Here is a 20888-nt window from a genome sequence, read left to right as displayed (position 1 = left end):
TGTACCCAGTCTGTCACCAGCAGGCCTGGTGCCATGTAAACCGACCCCCCAACAAAACCCAAAGTAAGTCCTGCTGGTAGCACCAGGTATTGATCTGGTGGGTCTTCATTCATATCTAAGGCCTTTTAAGACAGAATTGATAAAAACTAAGAGCTATCACGCTACAGCCAATGAAAATGAGAGTGCTTACATTCCCAGTTGGAAGAGATGACTAAATGTTTTGGGGGCAGTAAGAAATATCCTTCTTATGGCATAAAATGAAAATGGATGTTTGGGGGAATGAAGATTTCTTAAACCTTTTCTGGATAGTCCTTTAAAGTTTGTTGTTACAAGTCTACAGAGGGATCCCCAGAAGAAAGAATGACGTTTGCTTTCAGATAAGCCAGACCCAGAATTTAATATTCCGAATTCTCTGAATCACGTTATCCATTCTTGTCAGCAGCAGAGGCTGGAGTGCAGATACTTCTCCACACGGGTGGTAGCAGTATGACAGAAGCAATTTCCACGCCCGGGCTACCTCCAGCCCAGGAAGAAACATGCTTTCAGCTCACTTGTTCCTTTCATGGAAGGGAGGTGGTGGTAGTAGCAGCACAAGCACTGAACCCACACGCAGTTCCTTATGGATTGTATGCAGAGACGGTAAACGTGTTTGTCTGTTTTCACAGCAAACACCCACCGCCTGTTCTGCTCCCTGGCAACAGTTACGGGCTGGAGGGAATCACTCCGCAAAGCTGCTCTTGCCCTGGTGTTACTAGACTGTGCCAGCCCAGCCTGCAATAAGCCGCGCTCCCCGGGGAGTGAGGCAGAGCCGCAGACATCTCCCCGCTGCTGCACTCTGGAAGGCAACTCTTCTCTTCCCACTACGTGTAGCTTTCGTTGTCTCTGCCTGACATCGTTAAAGCGATGCTGGAACAGTTTTCTGAGGCAAACAAACCACGTAAAGGATTGTGTTGACTTTAAAGTTACTCTGCCCAATATACCAATTAGATAAAACATTGTAAATTAGCTGATATTTCACGCTCAAGAAACTGCTCCTTTGTAGGAATACGGCTGACACAAATCCTGAAGTGAAGTAAGATGCTCACTAAGCAAACCAGCAGTGAAATGTCCTTCTGCTTCCCAGTTATTTCAGAACCATGTCAATAAGTGAGCTTGGTGATCATAGCGGCCATGTTCATACCATGCTGATCTCCCCTCCAGTCCCCGAATCGCATTTGCAACAGTTATCAGAGAAATACCTCTTACTGATCAAAAGTCACCTCTCTGTTCCAGTTAATGGCACCCACAACGATGATGACTTCTCTGGACAGGACTGATTTTGCTGCTTTTCCCATCTGTAGCTACCATGTGGTTTTTAGTATACTTGGAAAACTGAAATCTACTGAAGCACTTATAGAGGATATTTGGCCCAGTGCAGCCCCCACCCAGAGTACTTAAATAGAAACATTTCTTACCCTGGCTTCATAAAAACTCGGCCAAAGTGAATCTGTGCATGAAGATCAATATCCAGCACCTGTTTAAGATAGTCCTGTTTAAATTCAAAAAAGAAAATTGATTAAGTAACATCAAAGTGGCTTACATCATCTAAGCATTCAAAGCAATTAATTAATATCCAGTAAAGGTGAAAGACTTTTCATATCCTGAACGGGCTGCAGTCCAGTGGGGATTTTCCAATATCTGAAAGAAAACATTTTCAAAATGAAGGACAGAGTCATTTCAGGTGCCAAACCTGACTGCATGAGGACACAGTAATATATTTACTTAAAAGTCAGCTGCAGCATCAGAATCGTAGAGGACCCCACAAATACCTACTACTAAAACATTCTCTATGACATAGATGGAGAAAAGCCTTTGTGGTTCAAAGTTAAGACTTCAAATCGTGCAGTTATCTAGCTTTTGCCACGGGAGCTATCTAGCAGCAGAGCCAGAGATCTCCCTGTACGTCTGAGATCAATGCTGTACTGTAGAAATCATAGCTTTCCAGGATACTGTAGTTATTGTCATTGCCTGGGGACATGCTCTAATTCGCAGTGGTCAGGTATAACAGAACTTTGGAATGAAAAACTGCGGGTGGCTTGTGCGTTAACTCAGGTTAAATGATTTTTGCATAAACACAATGGATCCAGTTATCACACCAAATTGAATGACTTCTTCAGTCTTTATTGAAAATTGCTGTGCTCCAAGGTGTAGTATCCTGTCTGCTGTGTTAAGTGAGATTAAAGACACAGGACAAAACAGTCATCTGCGAAGGGAGTCTTTGAGGCAGTAAATCGGAGCTCCCTTGCAGTTTTCCCACCTTTCTCTTTTTTTTTCCAATTTTTTTTTTCTTTATTTGTGTGTGGTTTTTGTGTGTGTGTTCAAATACTTGGAAAGCAGCAACTTTTTTGTTTTTTTTTTCCAGCCAGGCATGAATTCTCAATTGATGGCATTAACCCCATTTTTATTTTCTATTTACTTTTTGGATGTTAAAGCTGCTGAAAGCTCAGAGGGCTAACCACCAGTGGAAGACAGAGCCTAGGGACTTGATGCTGTTGCCTCAAATTCAGCCAGAAGGCATAAATGCCTGTAAGACCATTCAGCAATCCAGTCATTTCCTGTGTCTGCACTGTGTCATCATGTTCCCAATTTAATCAAATAGTCCTGGATTATTTTTCGAGGACAGAGGACAATAATGGGATTGAAAGCACTGGTTTAACTAGTTATCCATTTTCATGATGTATCCAACAGTATGATTTCTACGCAGACAAGTGACACAGACAGCGCTCGTTCGCCATCTCCTAATGACTGTCTTCAGTACCTGTTAGTTATAAAAGGAGAGATGTTTCTTTTACCTGCCAAACTCACAGATTCAGCCTGGGATCAAAAAGTAATCTGAGTTTTCCTTCGCATAAGTCATGATTAATAAATGTCCTGCAGGTTCATCTACGCCCCACCAGCATCTGTGTATCCCTATTTTCTTTGATGGTTTTGGCACAGGGATTACCAACAGGAACTCACTCAACAATTCTGTTAATGATTCAAAAGGCAAATATATCAGCTCACTGTGTCTTGTGTGTATGGCCTCCGTAGGACTATCGGGCGCAAAATGTGAGAGAACTATTTTTGTAACAGATATAGCTTTGGCACATTCAGGAATCAGATCTGCTGAGTAAGAAAGAGCTATTTACAGACTCAGGTTGCTTTTTGCAGTACTTTCAAAGTAGCTTTATTCCAGCTACATTTCACCTGCTCCAAGAATAAAAAGAGGTCTGCTGCCTTCATGAGCTATTAACCAAGCACCTCCTCATTGTAACTAGGCAAATCAGTCCTTAAATAAAAACACATCTGCAAATCTCTCACATCGAGAATTAAAATCTTCCCTGTCTCCTGCCATACAGTAATAAGGACAAAGGGAATGAAGACAGCATGGCAGTCTATTTTCTTAATTAACTCACATTTAAGTGTTCCCAAAAAAGTAACATCCCTTTTTTAATAAACACTAATACAAAGGTAGAAGCTCTGGCTTGAAATTCTTACATATATTGTAGCAAGTCGTAATTAAATGTAGCATACCTTTTCCCCCATGGATACACCTCCTGATGTAATGATCACATCAGCACGGCTGATGCCCTCATTCAGTGCATTCAGTAAATCATCTGGGCTACAGAAAAGAACAAGCAAGAAGATTAGTGGCATGGAACTACTACGTGTTACGGTGTAAGTACGTGTCTGTGCGCACACATGTACACACACACACGTATTTGAAGAAAGAGGTACAGCTCTATTCAAGAACTGCAATCTCTCTACGTCAACACCACGCCCTGTGGCACCTTTCTGTCTAAGAGCTTTGCAACAGGAACAGGGAGACACTTTAGGCTGAGACTGAAGAACGCCAAGAGAAGTTTCTAGAAGTATGTACTCTGCACAGCAGGTTGCTACCTGCTGATACAAATAATGATGCTGATAAATCACGATACAAATCATGACTTAGATGAACTGACAGGGCTCCATAAAGGCACCTGACACATGAAAATTACCGGCCACCAGGCAGGCTGCAGTACTACCTGTCTAGATTATCCGATGTGTGCAAAAATGGGGTAAGGCTCCACTTCAAGCTTCCATCAGTGAAAAGTGGGAGGAAATTCTTTGTTTTTCTTCTCCATTAGAGGGCTTTGGAGCAAACCCCCGCAGTACATCCACTCCGTGTTCAAACCCACAACCCATCCCAGTCTATTCCCCTTCACCAGAAACTGTGCCAGGGGGGCTGTGATGTTCCACCACACAAAGAGCAGAATTGCAAAGGTGAAGGACAGAAGCTGAGCATATTTCAGTTTTACTGTCTTCACTCTTTTTTTTTTTTCTTCTTTTTTAAGACCTAAACTGGAAACTTTGAAGTGGGCATTAGCTATCTAACAGCAGCACTGATGCTAATACAGAGCTCCAAGGCATTCGGTGGAAAACCTCAGAGATACAGCCTGCACCAGACCAAAGGAACCCAGAAGCATTTCCAATATATTAAAGGCATACTCTGCATCTAACGTTCGTGAACTGACCAGAAGCCGAGCGGCTGCTGTGATTGTATGCAATGTTCTTCAACAGTATGTTGAATGAGGATCCTGACATTTTTTTCATGGGAGGCTGTTCCTTCTTAGAACGCAATTGAACAAAGGGACAGTGATGCCAGTGACGTACAAGGGACTTCCCCTGGAATACGGCACCTCAGTTAAATGTCACCCTACCATTACAAAATCCCATTATGGGTTATCAAGTCTTTGCAGGCTGCAAATAGCACGTGAGCAATCCTTGAGGAACTCTGGCTGCATTTCACTAAAAGATAGAATCACCGCAGTTATTTTGAGGTTCAAACCAGAAACAGGACTTAGAAATCCTACGGAAGAGCTGACTGACCTTTCAGAGACTAACAGAAAATGTGTGTTTCAAAAAGTCTCAAAACCAAAAATCCCTTCCTCTGAGCTCCCTGTCTTTGACATGGTTTAGGGAAATGTAAGCAGCAGTTGGTATTACGTGGTGCTGTGTGCACTACAATTTATGTGGCACAAGAAAGACCGCACTCCCTCACTGACTAGATACCTCACGTGTGTGCAACCCTGCACACTCCACACCTCCTCACCAGAGAGCTCTCAAGTGTCCCTACCCCTGCTGTGCCTTACAGACAGAAAGACTCCAGACCCTTTCTCCATCATGTCCAGTGTCCGATGCAGCATCTTCTTGGGCATCACAATGCCGTTATCCTGCAAAACGTCTCTATTTGTGTGGGTTACACCCACTCTTTAGGGTCGTGTTGGTTCGTAAAGATGTAGGCAACAGACTACAGCAGAAAGAGGGTCAGGCTGCTGGGTGCCGTAGCGTAGGCTGTAATCAGTCAGATTTGATTACACACTACCATTTCTGAAAGGAAACAGTAGCAGCAGATACTGTGGCATGATTTCTGTTCGGGGTGCTGGGCAACTTGGATACTCTAAATGGCCCACAACGAATGGCTGAATTCTGTTTTCTTTGGGAGAGAATATAAAATACACAGACTCAAGCAAAACCACCTTAGGTGTTCTCTAGTGACCAGAGGCATTTTCTCGGTTGCCCCTTCTGAAATCTCAGGATCATTTTATCCAAAACCCAGCACAAGTCTTCACTAGTTGTTGAAAGCAAGAGGCAAGAAGCAAGGTTGTTGTTGGCTACTGTCAGTGTCTCCTTCAGAACCAACTATCTGATATTGGCGGTCTAAGCAGTAACTGCATGTACTAAGCCAGTGCTGTAAGATTATTACGGAGGTTGTAATAGGAAATGTCTCTCAAGAGCTAAGTATTCCTTAATCCTTGCCAATGAGGGTGCAGCCTGGAACGCAGCAAGGACTATGCATTCATTACACAGGTCGGTAGGAGTCTTCCTGAAGCTCGACTTCAGCCAGACACCCATGCCGCTACCACTAGGCTACGGCTGCTTGCAGTATATTTTTCTCATGAGGTTGTGATGCAGCGAAGGATCTCACCTGGAGCTTGCTCCAGGCTGTTTCTTTTTATCTTGCTAAATTATTTAAACGTTATTCATAGGTAGCAAGACCACCTGTCTGGGGACATCGTCGTACTGGATTATGACTTGTGCTTGCTTTTGGTTGTGGTCTGAGACTAAAGGAAGGAACAGTAAAAAGTAAATGAATCTGTATTTAACTGTTGTTAAACAGAAGGGAAGTGCCCCTACTTACATACTCAATATATATGTCTGTGTATATATATATAAAATTGCTTAACAAAGGAAAAAACCCCACCAAACCCAAAATAAACCCAAACTCATGCCAGCTGAGGACTCAGTTCACACCTTTGTGAGGGTAGCATACCACCGAAGTAGTTCATCAAACAGGTCTTTTACTGTATTTATTAATGTCATGTAAAAAGTTGAAGATTACTGAACTCGGTGTATTTTTTTAGCATTTCCAGTAGAATGACCTCTATAATATATCCCTTTCTTTACCATCTGTATAATAAAAGACATTTGAAAATTCTGCCACTAAGACTTTATCCAACCAACAGCACTGCATATCATCCTCAGTTGCAAAATGCATTGAATTCTTCCGAAATGAAAGATGTGATAGAAATTCTATTATAATAAATTGAATGATTATGCTAGTTTGGTTTTATTCTGAAGCAAGGAGACACTTACAGAAATCCTTCCCTTGCCTTTGCAGAATGCTTCTCACTTTTTGCTGTATCTGGCACATTTCTTTTTGTTGCTCAGGTCTGTCTAACTTTCTGTCCTACCTGAGGCTGGTAGTTCCATGACTCTGCAGTTAACACAGAGCACTCCTTATAGGAGTCACCTGCTGTAACCTTCAACCAACACTGCAGCAAACCTTCTCCTTGCCTTTAGTGGATTAAATGCACAGAGTTACCATTCAAACTGCGTATTAACACACATCTGATACGATCAGATAACAAGAGATAACTGCTGCTCATTTCATTTGTGGTATAACGACAAGCAGCTTCTCGTTTTGAATAGACACTGAAACAGAACAAATAATTGAAGACTTTTAACTTCTGAAAGAATAGACAAAATAACTCTGGCATCTGAGCACAACAGGATGAGACTGTTCTAAAAGGCCTGTGACAAATCACCACGGAGCTGAGAAATAACACTGTCTGAGGAGGTACAAATCAGAAGCTGAAGCACGGGCCATTGCTAGGGGCAGGACACTGCATTAGCTAGACTAACGGTCTCATTTACTACGATCCATCCTTTAAAATGCCTTCTGAAAGTGCTAGTTGTGGATTTTTCCCCCTTCATCGACAGAACTGTAACAGGTGCTCAAATATAATGGTGAGTACCTTAACCAGTGTAAAGCAGGTTTTCATGGGAAGTCTCATTTCCAGATGGCAAAACTATTCTGTTTCATTTGGTGATTTTTCAAAGTCAGCGTGACATTGTGTGCAAGAAGGGAGTGTGCTTTTCTAACATGCTGCAATTGATTTAAAAAAATTGTACTCTCTCTGTTTCAGACCACATCCCAGTGTCTTCTGTAAAAACAACTCAGGAAATGTGTTCTGTAAGAGTTACATATCTATATGAATAGTTTTGTAAACTGTAAGTAAGCATAGATCCAAACTTTCTCTCCGCAGCAGAAATCCTCCTCTACAGCAGACTGTCTCTGCACAAACATTACGTGTATCATACATAACGTTTTGAAGCTGCAGACATAATTCTTTGCATGGAGTCCATGTACTTCTATATACAGCTTTATAGTAGCTGCTAATTTTGCCAGGCTGATAAACAGAGGATCTACTTGACTGCCTCAATCTCCTGACCATCTTTACTCGGTTCCGTGGAGCAGAAGGCGCAGTACAATCTGGAAATTAGTGGGAGGGGATCTGTTGCAGAGTGGCAGCAGCACGCGTAGAATCCAGTAGGCAGACGCGTGACATCGCAGTTGATGTGCCACTTGATTGCACTGATTTGAAGAGAGGGCTTGCAGGATGGCAGCACACCAGAATAGGAACACCTTCTGGATTAATGATTATCGAAGCTAGTTTGTGGAAGACTAATGCAGTACTTGATTACTGAGCTGTTTTTGAACTGAAAAGATACACGGGAGCTTAAGAGCTTGAACACAAAAATGACACAAGCCTCATTAACATAGACATCAACCACGTAAAAGATTTTCCCTTATCTCTCTCTCCAAAAAAAGAAAAGCTACAGTACAATCAAGACCAAAGACTTCTCTATGTTTTAAGTGCTCTTTTAAAGCTCCCTAAATTACAGCGTAATTTTCTCTTTCAAACATAAATCAACATCTGTCAATTCACTTCTATTGATCCTAGTGTTGTGCTTCACTGTCATTAATTACAAATCCGTTAACCTTTTCTGTGATACAACCTCTGACATCGGCAGTTTGACACGTGCAATTAAACTGCGCAGTTTTACAAGTTCATTTAGAAAATAAATAACCACAAACGGTGATCCGCATCACCTACCACTCTGCAGTGGAACGCGTGATCTCTGTAAAACCAAACTGGAACACTCAGTTAGGACTGACTTTTCACGCCGTTGTCACAGCACAAGTCCATAGTTCATTACTAATTTCCAGGAGCATTTCCACCAGGTTCTTTGCCAAGTAGTCTCATTCATTCAAATTGCTTTTATAAATCCAGGTCTTTGGGAAACCCGTACTTGTAAAATTTGTGTATGCAAACCATGGCAGTGAGCACCCTAAACCCTGTGCTTTACAGACGTAGCGGACACAGATACAGAAAGACACGCATGCACCACGATGCACCGCATGCACGCGGAAGTGTCTGTCGTGAGGACAAAAGCAGAGCTGAGGAACCTTTCCTGCCTACTGTTTTTCTTTGTTTGAAAGTATCTGAAGTATTTCAATTATATGCTGAAATAATTACCCCTTCAGACATGATTTCTCACAGATTTAGAGGAGCTACAGATTCCTGAACACATAGTGAAAACTGAAGTGCTGGCAGATTGGCTACACCAAGCACAGTAAAGACCAAAGCGGCCCAGCTGCTCCTCCAGCCTACAGCAGGTGACCACAAAACCCACCCACCCAACCAACAGCAATGGGCTGTCTGCAGGTACCCTGAGTTTAGCATATTCTATATTCTGGCCATGCCCGCACAAACTGGGGACAGTGGTTTGTGCTGGTTTTATGTCTTATGAGGTCTGTTTTCTGCTAAACACCTCTCAGAAGAAGAAACGATTCAGCTAAGGTACAAGGCCCTGCTAGAATTCTCCTTGCACGTAAAACTCACAAACAAGCCTCTAGTTCTACACCAGAAAAACCAGGAAGAAACACCTCCAAAACAACAAAGAATGTACCGAAGTAAAACTTCCACCAAAACCCCAAGAGGCTGTACTGATCATAGTCAGACAGAGATCTCATCAAGCTCAACGACATTTCTGTTTGAGGAGAGATAGGATATGAATTTCATCATTTATGATTAACTCTCGTTTTTCTTCTTGTGCTCATTCAGTTGAGCTGACAGATTTCAAAATGAATAGATGAATGCAGCTAAGCATAAAGACAAAGTCTGTCACCCACTTCTCACCTCATGGCCAAGAGGAGTATTTTGCCTATCAGTAATTTGCAGGATGCAGAATATTAGATGCCGTATTAGATTCAGTCAGCTAAACCCCAGCTTCTGCAGAATGCAATACTGCATGCGATTTGAGGAATGTACGTCAACGTCTTTCAGTGAATGGAATACAAAGAACGCGTCTCTGAATGTGACAGGAGTCCCGTGTTTTGACTGGTAGGGTTTTCTAAAGCAGGAGAAGATCCAATTTTGATTATGTATGTAGGAACATATGGGCACTCTGCTGAAACTGTATTTGTTTCAAAATTCTCCAATGCATTTCACCATGTTCTCATCATGTTTCTTCCTTCCACCTTCTGTGGTGTTCCCCTGGATCGCTTTGAACAGATGCAGTGTGTTTTCCCTAAGAATACAGGCCAGCTTGTGAGGAAAGCTGCAATAATTACAGGAGCTTTTGGCTTGTTCAACACGACTATGTAAGTTTTGTCTATCTGATAGCAACATAAAAGAATCTGTCTTTGTTACTTTTTGCTGCTGCTGTGATTGATGCTGCCACAAATAAAAGCGCTGTTTTGCAGAGTATTCTTTTTCATGTTACACTTAGGAAATCAAAGAGACTTTGCTTAGAGGTCTTCAGCTCTTTTGCTGAAGTTATCATGAGATCTGCCTGATCCTTTCAACTTTTTCTCTGTGTCTGGGTGATGTGTTTTACTCCGCTGTTCTCGTGAACTGTTTCAGAAGACTCCCAGAATGAGAAAAGATCAGAGAGGTCAGAAAATGAGAGAGCCATGGGAGGGCAACTGGAAAAGGTCCCACGCTGCAGAAGCCAGATGCTTAACTATCACAGAGCACATTCCTACACGAAGGCATTACATTGCTGATGGTTGGGTCCTGCACCACATTCTTGTCTGCTTGTGTACATTCATCTGCGAGCATTTGCTTGTGAATTGGACTGATATTCTTCATCAGTGCTGAAAGAACAGGACCAAAGCTTTGGTAACAGCTGGCTTCAAGTGCTGTGCCATTATACCGACCTGTGAGCACTTTATCCACTCTGAATCTCGGCTAGTGTGTGTTCACTGAATGTAAGAAGCAGCCTGAGAACTGCTGATTTCCATTAATTGATGAATTATCCCTGACTATTTTACCTGATGAGGACAATGAACCCTATCCCAATACTCACCAGAAATCTGTTAAGTTTTCCCAAGAATTTGGATGGGATTCCACTCGTAAATATAAGAGCTTCTACTTTATCTTCCTTGTTATGAAGGGAGTGAATCTGTACGGATTCACTGAAAAGTTTTCACTTTTGGGGTAGAAAATATTCAACAGTTGTAGCTGGGTTGAAACACTATGACTGAAGATTACACCACGCATTACAATAATCAATGTCAAAGGCATTGCTCATCAGTAAAGATGACGGTGCACTGGTGAGTCCGAAGGGTAAACCTGGTTCTGCAGTTACTTCTTTCAGAACACTCATGAAATACAAGAATTAGCTTATACCAACATTTCTGGATGTAAATTACTATGATTGATGTAATTAGTGCCAGTTGCTTATATAAAGCAAACAGTGTTACACAATCTGACACGTGTGACAGGGTTCTGTTACCATGGCATTTCTTCACTTCTCATTTTGCTTTAGCTTCAGTTTTGAGTAAGTAAATTTAAACCAAATTTCAAGTGAATTTTCAGTAAATTCATTCCGCCCGTAAACTGGTGTAAGTGCTCCCGAACTACCGCATGGATGCCTCTACGACAGGTAGAAATGCAGTTCCTACAGGCAATGCCTCAGGATGGAGGTTTTCTCTGTAAAGCTCCACCTTTTACAGAATCATAACTTAGGCACTTGAAAAAATGTCTGTCTGCAGAAGAAAAATGACTTGAAAGCCAGAGGTCAGAGACAATATAAAAAAGGCCTTTTAAAATACCCTGGCATCAGCTATGTCTTAAAACAAATAGTTATGTTTTAGAAAATGTCAAATGAAAGAGGACATCAATTTTTGTTTATAATGCAATTCTCCAAGAAGAGTAAACCACAGTTTATTAGAACTAAGCGAAGACAGGGTGGAGAAAGAGAAACTCACACTGTTGAGACCAGCAAGTCCATTTTTTGACAGCTGTTAGTCCATGGAAGGAACTAGAACTTAATTTGTATCTACAGTACTGGACTACATTCCTGCAAGCACAACGGTGGTTTTAGTGTAAGAAAAGCTCTGGGAGCAGAAGTGTTTTCTTTTTGCTCATGCTTTGGGTATCAAGGCTTTATTCTAGGGTTTTTCTTTGCTTGTTTGGGTTTTTGGGTTTGGTTTTTTTTTTTTGATGCTTGCTCCAGCACTGCTTAGAGGAGCCCAAAGGCTCATTTAAAGTGTCCTCCAGATTTAGGCTGTTAGCTGTGATACGTGAACCAACTTGTATGAGGCATTCCACGCTGATCACCTGCTGGCAGATCCCAGCTTCTGCAGAATTTCTGATCAAGCAGACAGTCCATATCATGTCCTTCACATTAATCTGGAATGTTTTAAAGATGGCAGGTTCTTGTAAGCTAATTGCAGTTTTTTGGGGATGTTTAGAGTACAGCGTAAGATTCAAGGGGGTTGATCTCTTTAGTCAATGTAATCAGGAAAACCTAGATTTATGACAATCCGGCTTCAGCATGAAAAAACAATTGCTGAACAAGTTTTTTGAAGGTTAAGGGTATGGCAGATTGATTCAGCAATGAGTACAGAAACTTGTTTTTCCCATATGCAAAGGGAACGTCAAGCTATAACTCAATCCTCCAACCTTTTGTTACAAAAATAGATCCGTAAAGATCCTCACATGACTGAAGTTTTCAGGTACTGGCCTTCAATAGGTTTTTCATTACTCTTCTGCCTATTTTTTAATCCCTACAAGAATCAAAATACAGAATATAGTTTCAGAATATAGAATATTTTCTGTTTGCCAGACGGTTTACTCTCCATTTGTTGTCACTCCTGCCCCTTTCGCCTGTCTGTGATAGGAGGTAAGTTAATTTGTATTATTAAGCCATTCCCCTAAATAAGACCTAGTGTATCATTGTACATATATTTTGTAAAACGAGCATAGTGCATAGCTTAGAGATTTCATGAGCATTCCAGTTAGCCTGCTCTAGCGATGGTCAGCATGGTAACGGAAAAACAAGTACACAGGTATGGCTGACACGTTGTAACAGTGACTTCTCTGGAGTTGTACTCCACCGCTACCTTCAAGCAGGTTTCTTCCTGATTTCCTCTATTTTTAAAAGCCTTGATGGATAAAGATGTTTGCTGCTACTGACAAGTAACGTAAACATTCTTGGTACTAACAGAACTTTAATTCTATCAGCGTTGTGGAGCCATGTACGTCTACAGTGCACTGGTGCGTAAGAACTTAACTGACAAGGCAGCGTTACTTAACGGACAGAATAAAACACCATTTGCTGTATGGCAACCAGTGGTAGAATCCGTGCTCCAAGCTCTGCACTGACAGACACCCAGGCGAGCTGCCTGTGAGCATGCATGTGCCTCAAAGTCCCAAGTGTTGTAAAAACGGTGCTCACCAATCTGGCAGGCCTGTCTCCGAAGTGTTCTGGAAGCTCTGTGTCCCTTCTTCTTTAAAAACATCTGGCTTCCTGAGGGTAAAGGAAGCAGAAGGGGTATAATAAAGAGCCAGGGAAGGAGAGAGGCTCCTGGGGTGAAAGGGATGCTCTGTGCCCAGCTATGTCCCCCTTGGTGGCTCTGAATATTCAAAGCCATCACGGGAAACGCTTCCTCTCTGCGAGGCCAGCAGAGTGTGAGACAAGGGGAATGCATGGGAACACCTTTCTGTGACAGTTTGGACAGACTTCACACAAGGACAAAGAGAGAAGTTATGAAAAGATTTCGGCTCAACTGGGCATGCCAACAACACGCAGCTCATCCTTCCCTGCAGAGCCTATGGAGAACCTTCTTTACTCTTGACTTCCAGACAAAGCGTAACGGAGTATTAAACACTGACATTTTGGAAGGATGACCACAGATATGGGGAAAATATTTGGAGATGGGCCCCTCTGAAACATTTTCTCTCACGCTTTCTAGCATCTTATTCAGGAAACGGGTCTCACAGCATATTAAATGTCACTTTCTTGACTACAAGGGGGAAAGGGCTGTATTTACCCTTATCTTCCATCTCTGTAAATAAAGATGCCACTTCATTCATGAGAAGCTTCATATTCAGCTACCCTGCTCCAAGAGGCAGGATTAGAAAAAATGTCCAAAACTGAGAAAGCTACAGCTATTGGGACAGAATTTAAAACAATTAATGTTTGCTCTAAATTCCTATTTAATGAAGACAGCATTTCCTTTTACATACAATTCTTCTAAGTCAGCTTCACTGGGAAGAAATAATTTTTACATAGCATCCTTTGTAACAGAAATATGAAACAAGCTCAAATCTATGTTTTTACACTCTTAAATGTAGGACGACTAAATGAAGATGTTATGGCATGAAGATTTATAAATGTCTCTTAAAAAAAAATACAATGAGCTGTTCCAAGATTGAAATGGACCAGGTGATGAATCATCATTGTGCAGCTCTTGAGCTCTTTCTTCTCTTCAGCTGGCTGGACTATTAACAACAAAATATAAACCTCCCTCCCCAGTCGCCAGCCTGGGCTCAGTTGATCCTGCAAATAGCAGCTGCTGTCTATCACTTCAAAAAATCACTTCTGAGCACACACAGAGATTCCATCTGGCTGAGGAAGGTGATGAGGAGATAGGGTCAGTATGTCTGCGCTACGTACGCACGCACGCACACGGATACTACTAAAACGAAATCTTAAATCCGCTTGTAAATCACCTTGTAAAACCATGCCTGGGTTCTCCTCGCAGGTCATCACAGAAAGAGTCAGATCAGATGTGTACTGATGTTGTTTGGAAGTCATGGAAAAATATTAAAACCTAAAATTAAAGCCTAAAATGGCTTCACTCTCTCATTAGTTCTTCTACCCATTGCCAGAGAATGAAGTCAGGCTTTGTTTCTCAAAACAGGGTCACTCTGTCATGAAGTGACGTACAAAAGACTTTCAGATTTTGTAAGTGATCCCAGCTTCTAGTTTACTCAACAACACTACAGAGAGCAGTCTCAAAAATCAAGAACTTTTTCCGGCAAGGTGCTAAACTCTAAGAGTGCTCTCACTCTCACGTGTTCTTCTTCAAGAAGGCAGACTGCTACAATCATACAGAGGTAAGGAAATCAAAAGCATCTTGCTGAAATCTCCAGAAAGTTTAAAATCCATTTGAACATCACATATTAAAATAGCCAAAGCTCTGACTGGCTTTCTGCCTCTACAGATCACTTTTGCCGTGTTGTTTCTGCTGCTCGTCTTAGTTTGTGCTCCTACTACATACTGTCCAGCAGTAGTTCCACTAACTGGGTGTGATTCCGTGAATGTTAACTCAGGAAGATGTCTATGCCTGTGCTGAGGAAAATGATGGGGATGACAAGTGCATTAGCTTTGCACTTGTCACCTCTCCAGCACGAAATTTTATTACCTGTCACACTATGTAGTCTCCTGCTGGTACAGAAGATCCTCTAGGACTTGCACTACCTTGCTTCACAAGTTCTTTTTTTCACCTCTGTTTTGGCTCAGATGTTTCTCTGCGTTTCCTGAATATGTGCATTAGACAAGATGACTTGTCACATACGACATCTTATCTAAGTTTGCCCTAACGATGATCAAGAATTGTGACAGATATTAAACATTTCTGCTCGAAAAGGAGAATATTATTCTTGACAGAGCACAAAGAGGGGACCTCCATATCTGAATCACCGTCAAACCATTACCCAGTGTCCCTGCATTCATTAGGCTATGATCACACTTTATAACACCATCATTCTTCGAGCCAATCTAGAAGTGAAGCCACTTTAGCAAAAACTAATATTGTGACATTTGATTTAAGGCCTTTTCTCTAAAAAACATTTTCTTGCAGTCATTTGTTAAATGACACTGCTACTAGTTCTGCTCACAGTATGTTTGATTGTACCCAAGTTGGACATTAAACTGGTGCAAGGCGAGGCTAGGATTCTGTGGCTGAATTCTGCCTAAAACTCATATTCTAACTCATACGATGTCATATTTCAAGTTGATATTGCATGAGAAATTTTAGAGTTAGAGCAGTTTCCCCGCTCCTCTTCTTCCACTCCAGATGTTCCACCTGAATTACAACACTGGCAATTACATGCAACCCACACAAATACAAAAGATTTAAACCTCCTTTGGGCAAACATAAAATTCAAGCAGATTAAATCCTTGAATGAGATTTTAGTATCCCCTCAAAACCATGAAGGGGCTCTCTCAAAGCCTTTATTTTAGGGATATCACACCGTAATCCTGTCACAATAGCAAGGGTAATTTTTAATGGGTTTACCTGTCACTTAGGAGCGCTATGTCAAATGATATGTCATAAAAGAGAGGTATATAATTTAGAAACTAATAACTTCTAATGTAAAAAAGCTCTCATAGGCTTCTGATTTTATAACTGCTCTGATAGATTTTTAAAGCAACTCAGCAGATAATGTGAATTTCCTAAACTTTCCTCCTAAGGAGAGAGAGATTCTTACTTTCTCCATCATGAAATCACAGTCTAATAAAATAAATACAGCTGGAGGCAGCTAATGTTATACATGTCTCAGAAAAATGATAAGGGAATTAGAAAATAGGGGAAAGAATGCAGGGAAGGGGAAGATGCACTCATGTAAACAAAGGTAAAGCCAGAGGAAATTGAAATCATTACATACGTGATCAAAATTCTTTAGCACAATTAAGAAGAGAGTCTCACGTAGAAGGTAAACTGTGAAAACTAAAGATGGCTTTCTAAAACAGAGGCCCATGCTACAGCAGATTTTGCTAGGGCTAAACGTCACAGCTTTAGATAAATGGTGGATACAGAGAACAACACAAACAAAATCATCAGACGCAAAAATATCCCGATAATTAAGTTAATAGAGTTCTACAGGTCAGATCAGAGATGTAACTCTTGTTTTTATCAGTGTTTTCCAAAGAACCAAATAATTTCATAAACTATAAGCAAAGGAAATTAAATTAAAAGGCTTTTTAACTTGGACTTGGGACATGAGACAACACTCAACAGTACACTGAACACCAGTTCTAACTGGTCAATTGTTTCTGCAAATTTTTTCTCAAGTGCTTCTGTGATTTGGACAAAGATATAAGACACAACAGTGAGGACAACATCAGAAGGGTTCTTCCTTTTTTTTTGGTTTTGCGTTTGTTTCTTGTGTTTGGAGTAGTTCTGGAAATGGAGTATCTTCCAGTTCTACCCAGAGATGTGTGCTTTTCAAACAGCTTAGTCTCCACGTGCCAAGAACACAAACAGAGGAAATCTTGGCTTCTAGCCAGCTGTAACTGCAGCTATATTGCATTTTCCAGGTTTGGTCTTTTCTCCTATCGCTTGCTTCGAGGATTTGAACTGCAGATTTTCTCTCTGTGTTTTGGGCTTACTGTTTTTCGTTTTGAATATTAACTCCTATACACAATTTATGAGAACAGAAACAATGATAATCTCAGAAATTGTTAAAATGCTCCAAAAGGAAATAAAATACTGGTTTCAGTTGAAACTACAAATATAGGTTAAGTGAAACCTGAGTGGCCAGTTCAAAACGTAACTTCACATATGATTAATATGCAAAGGCATTTTTAAAGTGCTCCTAACGACTCTGCAGGAACCCACAGACATTCCATGTGCTTCCCATCCTTTCACATTCTCACATGGAACGTGTGTACATGTCATCACAGTCCTGGGCTTTGAAGCAGCTGGACAAGCTATTTTCTTACCTAAGCACCTATTAGGGATTCATACGCTGAAATTAAACAGAGCAATACTTACCTCTAAGTTTGCCCTTGGAAATACTCCTCTAAAACAATTTTCACAACTCAGTATTAGCTCTGTATATCCGACTGACAGAATCTCCGTGTTTGTTAATGCCGCGGTAATACTCAACTGTGCTCCCTATTAGCTGCTCACTCAGGCTCCAGCCAATGCTTGTGGTATACAGCAGGAAACACTCCCATAAAACACACAGTAAATTTACTCAATGTAAAATGTATAAACATGAAGAAATAAAAAACAAAACCAAAACCACGTAACAGACACTGAAGGCTTGTCCATCTTTTCTACACAACGCCAAGTGACACATCAAAACCGTTCCTTTCATAAGATCTCTCTGGCAAGACTCTTGCATTTGTTCAGGTGCCATGGTACTCCATCAAATCAGGGTTAGTGATTAGTCCAAAAGATATATACCGAAATATCCACATGGGCAACATCCTCTTAGTAGCTTTATCGCACAATGAAGTAATACCGTACAACTCTCGGACTCATTTACACATTCAGACTTTCCCTTTGACAGAAACAGAACTGCGGATGCATTTCGGTGTCAACGTATGGATTGGGCGTGTGAGTGTGGGAAGGATGGCGGAAGACTTGCTAAGGCAGAATCCCAGAATCAGGTGGGGAGGATTCTTGGCTAAGTCAACAGTACCAAATTTTTCTTTCAAAACTTACTGCAAAGTACAAAATCACTCTGCAATTGGAGGCTCATTATTTCTATTCTATGAGCTAAAGTAAATGCATCTGCAGAAATGACTTCCCGAGCGTAAAACTGAAAGTTTAAAAAGAACTCTTATTACCTTTGCCAAGGTAATACTATCTCAACATTTTAATGGGCAGGATTCAGAAGTATCAGCCTTTCTCATAACTGAAAGCAGAGCTGCAGACTCCTGCTTGCCTTTGACCAATATGCTTGTTTGCTGGCTGTATCCAACGAGTAAAAAACGTTCACAAAACCTTTGTAAACAATACAGAAAAGTAAAATGTAGAAAAGTAAAAAAAAAAATTTCTTGGGCCTTAAAAAATCTCTCTAAAATTGTTTGATATTTATTACCGAGAGCTTTCAAGATTAATTACCTTCACAGCCACTCCATGCTTAGGAGGTTATAGGAAAAATTCCTGAAGGCAAAGGAAGCACCTAGGTATAGTTTTGCACAATGATTTTAAGTTAAACTCTCCATTTGATGGTGTTTACTGCAAATTTGCCACTACACCTACTTGGTTAGGACGAGGCCATAAAGAACAAACAAGCTTTATGCTCTTATTTTGCCAGAGGGGCAACCAGAAAGATGCTCAGGGGAGAGCAATCCTCTCCACTGGATTAACCCACCGCTAATGACTGCCTGTAAGTTGATGTTGACAGTAATGTTGATGACGGTAGCAGTAAATTCCCATCATGCCAGTGGCAAAAAGTTCCACCTCCAACATTTCGTCGGAGAAAAAAAAAACCTGCCAATGCTTCTTTTCTGTAGGGATGACTCAGGAACCGACTATGATTAACGGCCCTTCTGTGGCTGTTTTCTTTTCTCGCATGTCTATGTAATCCTAGAAGCTGATCTCTGGATATAATAGATTTGAGAACTGTGCTACCTGTGTTTTAAGGTTTAAAGGGGTCCTTATAATATAGAAAACACACCAGAGATCCAGAACATTTAGATAACACTTCTGGCAAGAACCAGCTCATGAGTTTAGACTCTGTATGCACGAAATCTCCACCTGAAACTGGAAGCATTCACGGGCAGGAGGTTTTTGATATTTATTGCTATTTGGAACAGCAATGGAGTGTTTCCAGGCCAGAGAAGCAAAAGGATGCCTGGATGCAGTAAGAGTATCCAGAAACTGTCCCTAAGACCACAACAACCGCCGTCGTGCTGTGTGTCACATTCCCTGTATAACTACTTCAAATACAGCTGCATTTCCCAGAGCCGCCGCGCAGGCTGGTTCGCACGCAGGGGTTGGCCCGTTCATGTACTTTCTGTCCAGTTAGGGATGTGTTGTATTGAAACCTGCACTAAGGAAGACAGGCTTTGAAATGAGCTACTCCCTAGCAGTAACCTGATCTCCCGGCTTGGGAATCTCGTCATCAACAATGTGAAATGTGGGTGCTGGAATTCACCATTTCCCTGTTTTTTCCTTTCTAATCGGGTCTCACTTTTACCTACCCACAGGGAGCACCCTTTTTCTCAAAGAGGTGGACATGAACCTGAACAACTTCCTGTTGAACCAAGCCTGTCAGTTGGTTTGATACCCAAAATGAGAAACAAGAGAGCCTGTTCAGAGCCCTGGGGCTCAATAAACTGAGGAAATGCGTTATGCTGGGAAACTCACACCAGGGATGCCAGGCATTGCAGTCTCGCAAAGGACAAAAGACTGAACGCTTCGAGCACTGATGCTAGAGCTTTCAACCAGAGATGTGACCTCACTACCACCGGGAAACAAAGAGCGCTCGCTGTCAGATGAATGGGAAGACTGATCACGGGGTACTACCCCGTGGCAATCAAAGTAGAGAGAGACCAGTGATGGAAAAAAAATGGATTCTTTGAAATTCTTTGACATATTTCTGGAAACATTGAGCAACATCCAGCAGCTGGGCCATCCCCAAAAGACAGTCACTCAGAATCTGACAAAACTTTGTACTCTAAATTAATTTTGTCATGGAAAAGAGACTGAGAGAAGCTTTCCTTCTCCCTTTATTGGATCAGAAAAAAGTATAGTTGTATAATTGCCTCCTCTTATGTGTATTAAATATGGTGCTTGTGATGATACTGCAGCAATAAATTCAATTTTCAGCAGTAATAGATGTTTCAACAAACCGAAGGCAAAACTAGATAGATAAACACCATTCAATAAAAATGTTATCAAATGATTCCTCTTACTATTACAGTAGACTTACTTATTTCTCTAATGAAAAGGGCAAAGTATCTTCTCCAAGATGTGCCCTAGCGAAACACTCTGACACTTGCAATTTTCTCTGCTATTTTTTTTTCCATGGATGCGATAAAGTGCACCGCATGAATATGAAGTGACATCTTTACTAACACGTGGTACTTACTTATCTCCCACAATTCCCAAGTTAATTGTTGGATAGCCGTGTTCTTGGATTGTAGCTAGGAGAGTTGAACGGTTACTGTCCCGAATCTTTCCTGGCAAGAGATCATCCTCAGGATTCAGCAGCTGTAAAACCAGGAACACTCTCAGTCAGTCTCCTCGGAATACTATGCCTTTACACAAGTGAGAATTTTATTCTTCTTACTGGACAGGATGTTCTTAGACACCTATCATAAAACAGAGGTGTAAGCGATGTAGTGAATTTAAGAATTTAAATTAGTAAGGTATGTAATGCGCTTGTTTAGCCCAATCCTCTGTATTGCTTAGTGTGTTTCTATTGGTTCAGGTCTGCAAATCCTTCTTTCTTCTTCTGAGTACCTGGTTTCTAGTCTCAAACATTAGAAATCAAAAAGAAAGC

At 41.2% G+C, this 20888-nt stretch overlaps 1 protein-coding gene across 1 annotated transcript in view; it reads right to left on the bottom strand.

Moving 5' to 3' along the window:
- Nucleotides 1-1454: 1454 nt before the first annotated feature.
- Nucleotides 1455-20888, bottom strand: part of LOC104492884 (gephyrin-like) — a gene marked incomplete at its 3' end in the record, with an annotated part of 39278 nt that continues 19844 nt past the window's right edge. The window contains exons 9-11 of the mRNA XM_010135488.1: nt 20475-20596; nt 3553-3640; nt 1455-1528 (exon numbers count right to left, since the gene is read on the bottom strand). Of these exons, the coding sequence (XP_010133790.1) occupies nt 1455-1528; nt 3553-3640; nt 20475-20596 (284 nt within the window). The remainder of the gene's footprint in view (nt 1529-3552; nt 3641-20474; nt 20597-20888) is intronic.

Source organism: Buceros rhinoceros, unplaced genomic scaffold (assembly GCF_000710305.1).
Source record: "Buceros rhinoceros silvestris isolate BGI_N320 unplaced genomic scaffold, ASM71030v1 scaffold13414, whole genome shotgun sequence".
Classification (NCBI taxonomy): domain Eukaryota; kingdom Metazoa; phylum Chordata; class Aves; order Bucerotiformes; family Bucerotidae; genus Buceros; species Buceros rhinoceros.
This window is presented reverse-complemented; position numbering and strand designations above follow the sequence as displayed.